The 12,258-nt window shown below is 42.7% G+C and overlaps 1 protein-coding gene across 50 annotated transcripts in view; it reads left to right on the top strand.

Moving 5' to 3' along the window:
• Positions 1-12,258, top strand: part of SORBS1 (sorbin and SH3 domain containing 1) — a 236,321-nt gene that overhangs the window by 216,263 nt on the left and 7,800 nt on the right. For 26 of the 50 annotated variants that reach the window (XM_068689544.1, XM_068689539.1, XM_068689541.1 and 23 more), the window contains 8 exons: positions 477-562; positions 2,208-2,375; positions 3,802-3,848; positions 5,189-5,303; positions 5,401-5,526; positions 6,369-6,563; positions 8,502-9,230; positions 10,671-10,787. In XM_068689544.1, coding sequence (XP_068545645.1) covers positions 477-562; positions 2,208-2,375; positions 3,802-3,848; positions 5,189-5,303; positions 5,401-5,526; positions 6,369-6,563; positions 8,502-9,230; positions 10,671-10,787 — 1,583 coding nt within the window. The remainder of the gene's footprint in view (positions 1-476; positions 563-2,207; positions 2,376-3,801; positions 3,849-5,188; positions 5,304-5,400; positions 5,527-6,368; positions 6,564-8,501; positions 9,231-10,670; positions 10,788-12,258) is intronic. The other 24 variants (XM_068689564.1, XM_068689565.1, XM_068689578.1 and 21 more) reach the window with 5 other exon arrangements.

Here is a 12,258-nt window from a genome sequence, read left to right on the forward strand (position 1 = left end):
AATCTCAACATGAGTTATTTCTAGTCCTATATCATTTGCAGACATGGGAGTATAAAACAAACCCAGATGATTTGCTATAAGGAGCAGTTTCTCAAGGTCATGTTGTGTGTGTGTGTGTTTGTGTGTGTGTGTGTGTGTGTGTGTATGTGTGTTAAACTTTTCTCAGCAGTAAAATGCCAAATCATATTTTGATGGCAGCAAATCTTTTCTTCACAAAGTCCTTCTGTGTTTTTACTCTTTCCCGTACCTTTATTTTCTTCCTGGTTTTGGATCTTTGTTAACAAGTATAGTCCAAAAGGGAAAAAAATGAAAATGGTTAAATTATCAACATCTGATTGGCAATTTGGTAAATGACAATTGAGAATCCTTACCGTTGTAATGGAAGCAAATTTTTAAAATATATTTATTTTTTTCCTTTCTGGTTATGCTAGATAAATCCATCTGTATTTTAACTTCCTTATGTTGTTTCGAAGTAGATTCAGAATCACCAAGGCATTTTGCACCATTTGATTACATGGAAACTCCTGAAGAAATTCTCCGCAGACGCTATGATGATAAAGAGGTAATAATGCCTTCTTTTATGGCCTAGTAACAGTTGCGGCAGCTCTACATGCAAGAAATAAAGCAGTAATTCTTTTAGAAGGACAACTTATATGTGCATTGATACGTATATTGGAAGTTATAGCAAAAAGGTAGACCCAGTATATTTTATTTTTAACACTACTTTTGCCACTAATTTACTGTATAATGTGTAGTCCAGTTTAGCTTTTATTCAAAAGGAACCTGATAGTTCTTATCAATTGCACAAAACAATATGTGGGGGCTTTAAAAATGTATAAAGACTGGAGAGGTATGTGAGATGCGGTATAACACCTCGGTACTTGCAGATAAAGCTGAAATGGTATTTCTACAAGTGAATTATATTTTTATTGTTCTTCACGAAAGCCACCTGAGTCAGTATTAATCAAGCTGGTCAGAAAGGGTTTATTTTCATGCAAGAGTCCTCAGGTTTTGAATAACAAATGTAAGGCGTATCAAGCCACCAGGAAGTGTGAAGCTTTTCCCCAATGCAGATTAGAATTCTTTGACATCTCAAATTGTCAACAGAATGTATCTGCCCTTTTTGAAATGGCTAGGTGATGTATGGACAAGCTGAAATACTAAGAGAGCAACAAAGGATGTTCAGCACTGACTGTATTCAAGTTGGGTTAAAGAAATTATAAAGTGATTGCGTTCTAGGGAGCTTGTTTAATAAATAAAAATAAAACCAAGTAACAATTTTACTGAAGAATCATGTTACCTTTCTGAGTTCAAATTATGTTTGTGTGGGTTTTGAAATGTGTGTAAAATCTGTTCTTAATTCCAATGTGAAAAATATACCTTTAGCTTTCTTCTCCCATGAAACAGTAATCCCCCCACTGCCAAAAGCCAGCAAGAAAGCTCATGTAAGAGCAAAACTCTGAGTTCACTGAGACATGCTGGCTTCAAATTATAAAATCATTCAGTTGGAAGGGACCTACAAAGGTCATCAACTTCAACTGCCAAATGAGTTACCAAAGAACATAACTCTTCAGCCTACAGTCAGCCCCAAAACATGCAAGAACCCTTCTGCATGGTTCTCGAGAATTCTCATTTCCATTAATGTGCCAGAGCCTAAAGAAGTCCAAAATATTTCTGTGGGGTTTGTTTATTTTATGAAGTGTGTTACATGAACCCAAAAGGAAGTATGGAAGAATCTGATACCTGAAGGTGGGTTAGGCACTCTCCCAAGCTCCTTTCAAAGCTCAGAGGGGTTTGGTGCCTCAACTTACCTGTGGATCTGATTCAGGTCTCTTGGAAGTCGAGAGAAACTCCTTATTGGTTGGAGGGGGTGTTGCATCAGCCCCCTGCATTATCAGCAAGCTTACAATTTTCTTAGAAGTTCCCAAGACCTGGCCAAAACTTAGAAAACCTCATTGACTTCCATCAGTGTTGGATCAGATCCACTGTATGAGCTGGATTGCTGTTATGTGATAAAGGGAATGTACTTTTGTGCTTGCTAAACCAAAGGGTATTGTGTAGTTAGTAGAATCAGTGTTTTATGTTGAACTGTAAAGTTCCAGCTTTTTGCTGGGACCTGAGGAATTTTATTTAAGTCACATTTGTGGCAGCTTTCAAATGGCCTTAACTAGATAATTTACTGCCCATTTTATGCAATTTTATGGCAGAAACTTTTAGAGGACCAGAGACGGCTTAAACGTGAGCAAGAAGAAGCTGATATTGCAGCTAGAAGGCACACAGGGGTTATTCCAACGCACCATCAGTTTATCACTAATGAACGATTTGGGGACCTCCTAAATGTAGACGATACAGCAAAGAGGAAATCTGGGTCAGAGGTCTGTTTTAGTTACCTCAGTCTGCTGCTTGACCCAAAGCAATATTTGCCTCTCACAATGTTGTGCTGTAGGCCAACATTAGCTCTTCAGAGAATGTCGTTTGTTTTTTTTATCCCTTTTCCCCTTTCCCATTCTGGCTTCATTTAGAACTGCTTTGACTCTTGTGCCTGGTAATTTAATAGATACCTCTATACCAAGCTGCATATGTTAAAGCATGCCTGCTGAGAATTGCTGGTGCACACCTGTGATGCATGCCTTTAAATATCAGCTACTTGTAGTAAATCAAAGGCATTCTACATCCTTTGCATCATATTGCTACATCGCCTTCTTGTCTGTGCCTTATGCTTAGAAACTTCATGTCTTGTTGATTCTGGCCATGCGACTGTTTCATAGTTGTTGTTGTTTTTTAAAAAAAATAAAAAATAGATTGTTTCTTCTCCTATCTAAAGATGCTTAATGTCCTTGGGAAAAAAATGGAAAAAAAAATGGTCTCAGCATGTTCCACTGAGTACAACCTGGTTAGCCTTTCAGAAAGAGACAAAGGAGGAGATAGATGTATTTTATTTTTTTTTCATGAGCCCGAGGCAGTTCTCCCTAGACTCTCCCTGGATGCTAGGCCAGGTGTGCTGGCCACATGCTATCTCCTGCCTTACAGATTGCTGCTGTGGCAATTTACAGCTCCTGTGTTTCCCCAGAGGTGCAGCACAGTGGCAGTGGGTGAGGTGGTCACCATGTGGATGGAGTACATTTGTCTGCCCCTTGTTTACATAGCTTCAAATGCAGTTGTGCCATATAAATGCATCTACTTCTTATTTTATGCTTCATTACCAAAATGACTTTTAAATTGTCTGAGTATTCAGTAGCTATTAGAAAAACAACCAGCTAAATCATGTTTTGAAGCCCAGGCCTGCTGTCAACATGTCCTCTTTGGCTTTTTAGCCACTGAAGATGTTTTTTATGTACAGGCTTGATTTATTCATACTTCCTCCTCACCTTCGTCTCTTTGCTACCAATCCATAATTTTTTTATTTTTTTTCCCCAGCTGGTTAATTTTGCTTTCTGATTCAGACACTGAGGGGAATTTTTTTCGAGTCCCGGTAACTGTAGTTACTGGAGCAGCTCTTGCTAACCCGGGTTAGCAAGAAAATTTAAACGTTTACTGCTGTTAAATCCATTTTCTTTAGAGCATTAATTATGGTTATACCAAAAGTGTTATACCACTTTTTGTCTTGGTAAGGGAGACCCATCCAGCATATATGGACTGTCATACCAGTTGCACACCAGCTTGTAGCAAAATACCTGCATTCAACATCCTTCCCTAGACTAATGGTAGCTATAGAAGAGTTTGGGTTGTTTTTCCTTAGAAGAGGATGGAAAACCTAATTATTATCTTAATGTGCTAATTATTATCTTTTTTTATCTCTAGATGAGACCTGCTAGAGCCAAGTTTGACTTTAAAGCGCAGACGCTGAAGTGAGTATAGCTTGTTACTATTGCTTTTGGTGTTCTTCCTCTGTCTTTTCCCCTAGGATGCAGCATTTATGAAGTTTCATGCCATTGGATTTGAGTGTATCTTTCAGGCAACTCAGTTGAAACAAAGTGCACAATATGGCAGGTGAAAGTAATACGAATCTTGCAGGTCATAGCCTGTAATGGTCCTTTAGGAAAATGTCTTCTTTCTCAGGGTCAGCAAGAGATTTAAACAGGTGCCTAGTTCAAATCATGTAGCTGGGCCTTTGACTCAGGATTTTCCTGATTCAGGAACTGTAAGGATACAGACTGGTCACTGCTCCCCTGGTATCTGTGGAAAAAACAGCAGATGTTTCTAGTGGCATTGTACCTTCAAACTCTGTTGTGGTCCTTGTGATGAATCAAACAAGAACAAGAACCTTACTTTTTGCATTTGCCTTTTCATGAACCTGGAGAGTCTCTCATTTTAACATTGCTAAGGAGGGGAGAAAGAAAAGCAGATTTCAGTGAAGGAGCAGCTGTTTTCCTTCTCAGGTGCTAACGCCCTGGGATGGTTTTGTTATATATTCTATAGGTGATGATTTGTAATGATTTACACAACATCTCCCCAGGACCTGTAATAAAACTGAAGCAAATGTAAGGATTAACTGATGTATCCCTATAGGAGAACATACCAGAGTACCAAACAAAAACAAAGCAGAGCTCATGAAAATCATGGTAAGAAAGGCTGGGTTTTCTTGTGAGGACCCATGTAGTAGGTTTATAAGCCTAGTACAAGCTTCCCACAGTGGTTGTTCCTCAAGGTGCAGATATTGATAATTTTAGCACTGAAGACTCTGGGTTGAAATCCCAGTTTTTAGGCCAGGTGAAGTCAGTGGTTGTACTGGCTGACCATATGCATAATAAGGATCAACATTTGTGTGTGAGAGAGGTCATCTAATCATCAAATTAGTTTCCATTAAAATCATGTGTCCTTTTTGAAGGCTCTTGTGTAATGCCTGTTTTCAAAACAGGAATTGAGCACAACTTTCAGTCCTTCCATATCCAACACAGAAACCAGCCAGTGGCATCTGTTGCTTGAGTTTGACCCCAATCCTGCTGGGAGGTTGTGTGGTCAGTAGGGCCCTCATAGGTCTGCTTTTTTGACACAATCCAAAAGAACAAGAGAGTCCTTGCACATTGCAGTGTGAACAGGATAATAATTCTCAGCATGTAGCTTTCACTTTGGTTAGAGTGTGGTGTATCAACAGGGCTGATGCAGATCTTGGTACCTATGAGTTGCTGGACAGTTAACACATCTGATCTCCAGTGATACTCTGATGGAGTGCTTGTGTTGTTAACAGGGAACTTCCTCTGCAAAAAGGAGATATTGTTTACATTTACAAGCAGATTGACCAGAACTGGTATGAAGGTGAACACCATGGCAGAGTTGGCATCTTCCCACGATCATACATAGAGGTAGCTGCAAATGTTCTCTTTTCTCACTCCCTTTCTCCAGTGACCACTTCATGAACTTTTCGCATGTTTATCACTTGATTTTGTTTGTTCATTCTAGCTCCTTCCACCAGCTGAGAAAGCTCAGCCCAAAAAGCCATCACCATTGCAAGTATTGGAATATGGAGATGCCATTGCTAAGTTCAACTTCAATGGGGACACCCAAGTGGAAATGTCCTTCAGAAAGGTGGGATTTCTGTTGTGCTGTTGAATTGAACCCAGACAAAAGGTTTTTTTTATGCTAGCAACTTGCAATTTCCAAATGAAAGCTACAATAAGATCAAGTGTTTAGTGGTCTGATCCCCCCCAGTGGAGATGCATACAGTCATATGAAAATGGTGATTTGACAAGAAGAAAGCTGTTTTCCCCTTCTTTTACTCTACAAGCTACATTGTTAAGCACAGGCAGGCAAGGTTCTGTGGTGCTGGAGTGACTGCCTACATTTGATTGCAGAGTCAGAGAATAGGAATGGGTTGTGGAATGGCTGTTCAGAGCAGTCAGGCATATTTATGGAGAAATGCTATTTAATCTCTCAACCAACTCAAGTTTTTTGATGATCAATTTAGATCTTGTCAGCCTTCTTTTCATTATCAGTGAAGGTGGCACTTGTAGTTTATATTAAGAGTCTGGAAGTCACTTCATTTGTCAGCAAAACATGAGAGATCATACAGACACCTAGTTTAAACTGCAGATTGGTGCTTACTCCCTGTACACCTCATATCCCTAAAGGTCTCACAGTTATTCAATTTTTTTATGTGGCTTTAGTACATATAGTCTTGAAAACATGAGGTAAGTGTAACTGAGTCTGTAGGCAGCATGAAAGAGCACCAGAAGATCTGCATCTCCTTCTCTGAACAGACAAGTATCATTGCCACCCAGGGGTTAGTGTAAGAACCACATGATTTGGGAATAAGGGAGAGCCACAGATTATTTTAAATCATCTGCAGCAAGATTAAAAGCGTAATATGCTTTGGAATGATCATATGTTAATATGTTGAAGTCAGAACTCCATTGCCATTCTTTCGACAGGGTGAAAGGATCACATTGATTCGACGAGTGGATGAGAATTGGTATGAAGGAAGAATCCCTGGCACCAGTCGCCAAGGCATCTTCCCCGTCACTTACGTGGAAGTACTCAAACGGCCAGTGGTCAAGAATGCCATTGATTATCCAGACCCACCTATGTCCCTCTCTCCTAACCGCAGCATGACAGCTTCACCACAGGTATTTAGACTGGCTGCAGCCAGTTACTGCACCTTGTGGAACAGAGGGATGTTGCCATTATTGTGCAGGAAACAATAGGTGGGAAAAGATCTAGCTAACACTAGTAATCTGCACAGAAAAGCCCTTGTGCTCCCTGCAGTATGCTGAAACTGTTGTTCCTGCAGTATGCAGGAAAAGGTGATGTTTCATTTACCAGAAAGGTTAATGAATGGGTAATTTGGGGATTTGGAGACTCAGTTTTTCTTCTCTGATCTGTAGCTTGAATTCAAGCCAGGGCGAAAGGGCTATAGTTAATAGCCATCCAAATAAGTTTCACTGCCAAAGATGGAATGAATCGGTGATCCAACCTCTCCTGAGTGGGTGTTTACAGGCCTCCACTGTGATGAGTGGATTTTTTATTATGATTATTAAAAGAGCATTATCATGGACTGTTATGTGCCATAGGAGCTGTTACTATGGATCCCAGTCGGTTTGAATTGTGCCATACCTTTACTCCAAAATGTTCCAGATCAGGACCAAGATTTTAGGAGACAAGGTCACGAGGGTGTGCTGCAGTATTTGCAACTCTTGCTAAATGAGCTCAAGTTTAGAGAGCAGACCTCTCTGGGATCTCTCATGATTTCACTGTAAACCATACTACAGTTCAAACCAGAAATCAAAATAGCAGCAGATAACTGCATGGGGAATGTGGGAATCCCAGAATGTTTGCCATGGAAAAGGTGTCAGGGAGGCAGTGAGTCTTTAAATCCCTTTGTTTTGCTCTCATTCTGCAAATACTCACACTTTCGAAGGTCAGCATACATGTCGAGGATGTATCTGTGAGGTTCTGGTGCATCCCTTTTCTCACTTGGGACTGAAGTAAGGTTGTTCTGAGGTCGAGACTGCAAGGAATGAAAGTTAAGAATTGGGATGAGGAGGAGGGGATGTACAGTACAGGACAGAAGGGAAAGACTTCTGTGACTCGAGCCTGGAGTTTGTGTGGATTGTCCCTAAAAGGGGTGGTTTTATTCTTACCTCCTGTGTAAGGAGGAGAGGCTTGTTGCTTCTTTGGGGTTCCCTGTGAAAGTGGTCCCCAGATGCATTTTTCTATTTGAGCTTGGCAGTCTCTTTGTACCTGTGGCCCGTCTGCCACCAGCTCTCTGCAAGCTCTTCTCCCTTTGGTGGAAGGGATTGTAACCAACTTTCTTTGGTTTCCTTTCCTATTCCTTTGATTCCTTCTTAGTAAAGCAGTTCTCTTCCATACTTTTCCACCTGACTTGGCAGAGAACTGAGAAACAATCTAATCAGTGCTAACGTAGTTGATCTCACTGATGTTGCTGATAGTAACAGCCTAGGGCAGAATTTGGTCCTGTGCTCTACCTTTATAAACATAGGACTTTAATCATCCAGAGTCCAAATAGCCATAGCAGGTTTTTTTTTTGATCCGTTTCTCCTCCATGGCTTCAGCAATGCAATTTTCTTGAGGAGCAGGCGTTACTCATTGTAGGGTTGGATAAAGTCAAAATTCAATGCAGCAATGAATTCTGACTGGTTTCATAATGTGAGCTGCTGAAGTCCTGGGTATTACTGCCAGGCCAGTCAAACGCTATGTTGCTATCCCGGATGATGGCTTCAACTGCTCCCTGAGGGACTTGGGGCATATGGTAAGAAGTGTAAGATCTTCCACAAGGCATTTTGTGTCTGGAATACTGGTAAAGACTGGGGAAATGTATTAGGAGCACAGATGAGGACTGGACTCTGTGGTTGGGGTAGCTGTGGACAGCACGTTCTCTGACAGGGTGCGCCTGTCCGTGGAAAACTACACACATGCTTGATCACAGATCTGCTCCTCTCCATGCTCGCTCACTCTCCTTTTACTTTTGCTCAGTTGCTTTGTATTTTCCTTTCTTATTTTTGTTCATTTCTTTCTTTTTCTCTTCTGCTTTTGTCTCCTTCAAGTCTCCCAGCTCTGAGCTGCTCCATACACCAACTCCTCCGCCTTTGCCTTTCGCACGCCGCGCCTTATCTCCAGAGGTGCAGGCGGTCACATCCGAGTGGATTGCTCTGACCGTGGGAGTGTCTCCTAGCACCACTCCTGCCATAACTCCTCCATTGCCTCCTCCGCCTGAAGCCTCCCTCCCTCACACTGACTCTCTCGCGCCTTCTGCTGCAGCCAGCCCTTCCCCCTCGGTCAGCCTCCACCACTCTCATCTCTCGGGCTCCTCGACTCCCAGGTCCATTAAATCCCCATTGCCCTCTTATTCATCCAGGCCTCAGTCCTCCGCTCGCAGTTCCTATCAGGCCACTCCGCAGAGCGAAGAAAAGTTTGTTGGCTCCCCGTCTCCCGGCGCGAGCTACTCTAACTCCCCTCGCTGGGCAGGTGGGAGCCCTGAAAGCGTCCTCGCAGAGCAGCGTGGCACCCCTGGCAGCCAAGCCTGGCTCCAGAAGACCAGAGAGGGCAGCAGTAACCCCGAGCAGGGTTCCTATGCTGGCCCCAAGATCTCTGTTGAGCGCTGCCTGAAACCGTCCCAGCTAGACATGCGTGTGAGCCCAGAAAAGAGACCTCTGAGTTCCTATGAGGACAACCAGTTGTGTCAGGAGCTAATGGCTATTGTGCAGGGAGGTAAAGCAGAGAAAAGAGGCGTGAGGAAAGGTGATCTGGGAAAGTTTCAAAGCGGGGAAAATAAGGTACTTCTCCTGCATGTGTGTGCACTGCTCTGAATCCCTGATTTTACCAGTGTGTTGGGGTTTGTGCTGCTCTGCTGGCCACACAAAGCCAGTGGCTGCCACGTGTCCTGTTGGTGACTGTAAGACCTTCATCCAGGATTCACCAGTGGCATTCACTGGACAGCAGGTCAAAAAATTTTAGAACAGGGCTCAGGAGTAGTGTAGTGAGAATTATTCTAGAGTAGATAATAGCACAGGACTGACTCAATTGGTCCTGTCTAAAGAGGTGACTGTCCCAGACAGTGGCTGTTATCAGATGTGTCAGATCATAGAATCACAGAATGGTTTGGGTTGGAAGGGACCTTAAACATCATCTAGTTCCAGCCCCCCTGCCACGGCAGGGACACCTCCCACTAAATCAGGTTGCTCAAAGTCCCATCCAACCTAGATTGGATAAAAGTATCACACAGGCCTCATGCCCCTGTAATTCACCACATAGAATACAGGCAATTATTTGATATTCAAAGATTTTCCAGTGTGCAATGGACCATCTTTGGTAATGGGATTTATTTCTTCCCCTTTAATGCAAGCACTTCCTGTGAATGTCAGCCTGGCCTGTGGAATCACAAAAACGATTCCTTGCTGTGGAAGTGCAGGATGGTTGATGGTGGAGTCTGTGCATTAGTGAGCTTTAGTTTTGGATGTGCAAGACTAACTCATGGAGGTTTGCTTCTTATCTGTGCTTTGAGTGGAATTTATTAATTTTGCATATCCAAAATGCTGTGACATAGTCCAGCCCCAAATGCGAATTAGACCAAGTGTTATTTTCCCCCAAGAGTATTTAGGTATGTTATTAGAAGGAACACAGGGGAACCCTCTAGTGGTTTCTACATCTTCTGCCCGCAGTCTTCTGCCTTACTTTGCAGCCCTCAGTTGGCTTGGTGTCCGTTGTGGGCTACAGCCACCCAAAAGACGTGAGAGCATCCTCATGCTACCTTGTACAGGAGTGGGAGTTTTGAGAGCTCAACATCATAGTGTTATAAGTAGCTTCTTGAATGCAATGTGGTAGCCTCCTTGGCATGCCCTATCTGGCCGATGTTAAATAATGAAGGACTGTGGTTTCTAAGATGACACATTTCACACTGGGAAATCTTAGGACAAATTGCTTGATTTCTGCTTGAATCATAACCAGAAGCATATTGAAAGCTGTGTAAAATCTATGCTGTTTACCATCTGGATATATTTTTAGCAGCATTTTCTACAGGCGTAACTTGCATGTTTAAAACAGAATGAGGTGGTGAGTTCAGACAAACCAGCTAGGAAACTGCACCTGCCCTTGCATGGAGTTCAGTTTGCTGTGTGTGCATCAAATTTTACTGCATAGCAAATGCTCTTATCACTAGGAGTGATTGTGATAAGAGTGCATGTGCCAAGCTGACCAACTTTTCTTTTCTTCAAAAGACTGCAGACTCAAAAGCATTCTCTTCATCTGCTCCTCTCTCTTCCTCTGCCCTCTCTTCCTCTACTGTCACAACACAGCCACCTCCCAGACATACACGCAGAGTCAATAAGCCACAGGTAATCATCTTTGCTGATTACTCTTCCATTACCGAGAGTTGTTTCCATGCCACGACATTGTTTTGTCATATGTTTATCCATTCACTGATTCAACAGATGAGGTATTTCTCCTGCCATTTAAGTAAGCATTTTCATTAAATAAATAAATAAATAAATAAAATAAAATAAAATAATTTTAAACAATTTCCAGGCTGTGCAGAAGGACAGGTATGAGCAAAATCTTCAGCTGGTGCAAACCCACATAGCTTTGCAAGTCAGTGGGTTTCTGCCAGTTTGCACCAGCTGATCTGATTTTCTGTTCTTTCAAAGGATTAACTTAGGACCTTTCAGTTCCTCAGCTGTTGATAGGTTCTGACCTTGCATTCCTACAGCTTGATTTCATTGCAAGGCAGTATCAGTGCTTTGTTAGCAGGAACAATATAATGTAAGGTACTTTGGTTCCGCTTTTGTTTAACCACCTGAGATCAGGATTCAGGGCTTGAGTGTCTCAGAGCTGGGATGAGGCACGCTCAGGTTGGTATCAGCTGTGCTGGGACCTGTCGCAGCCTCTCAGGTAGGATAGCTGTAGTTCAGAGGTTCTCAGCTCAGCTGCTGAGAGCTACAGTCATCTTTAAAGAGGGGCACAGCAGTGTCTGTGTGCAGTAACCAGCTCGGCCTCAGCACTGTGTGGTGGCTCTTCCCGGCTCCAGGAAGGAGCAATGCTTCTGGTGACTCCTCAGTCTTTCCAGGCAACTCCCACACGATGGCGATGTTTGAAACAAAATGCTCAGAATCAGCAAAAAACGGACTGAGGTTGGAGCAGCGGGTTTGGGGGCAGCACTCATGGCTTGGTCAGTGAATCAAGCAATTGCTCACACAGAATGAGTTTGGGAAAGAGATGCCAATTATACTTATTTTCTTGATTGCTTTCTGAGAGAGAGATCCAGTTTTAACCCTGAAGTTTCCCTGTGTCCTTTACTCACCTCATTTCCCATGCTGACTAGCGTGCACTTCTATTTTGGGTGTCACACCTGGATGTAACAGGACTCCATGGCCTTTTTTTTTTGGAGTTGAAGTCAAGCCAAAATTTATGTTATGTGCCTTGACAATCGGCCCATTGTCAGTGTCAAGTTAAAATTGTTTGACAGTCAGTAGTCTTGGCCTCCTTTCCAGCTCTGAGCCTACAGCTATTTAGGGAGCAGGAGTGGGATTTATATGTGCAAATGACTTTCCCATCACCTGCATGGCCCATACAGAGGCTGATACCTTCAGCAGAACTGCTGCTAATCCCCTAGGGGCCTTCTCAAAAGTCTGTTGTCTTTTCATTGATTGTAATCAAATGAGAAGAGCATTTAGTAGACATGGAAACGAGACATTGCAGACATTGGGCAGGCAGGGCTGTGTCTTCATGAGCAGCTGGACGAGGGTCCTTTGCCCTGGCAGTGTGAGGAGTCTCAGTCTGGGGACAGCCTGCTCCTTTCTGCTTGTGCAG

This window comes from Anas acuta, chromosome 7 (genome assembly GCF_963932015.1).
Source record: "Anas acuta chromosome 7, bAnaAcu1.1, whole genome shotgun sequence".
NCBI classification, from domain to species: Eukaryota; Metazoa; Chordata; class Aves; order Anseriformes; family Anatidae; genus Anas; species Anas acuta.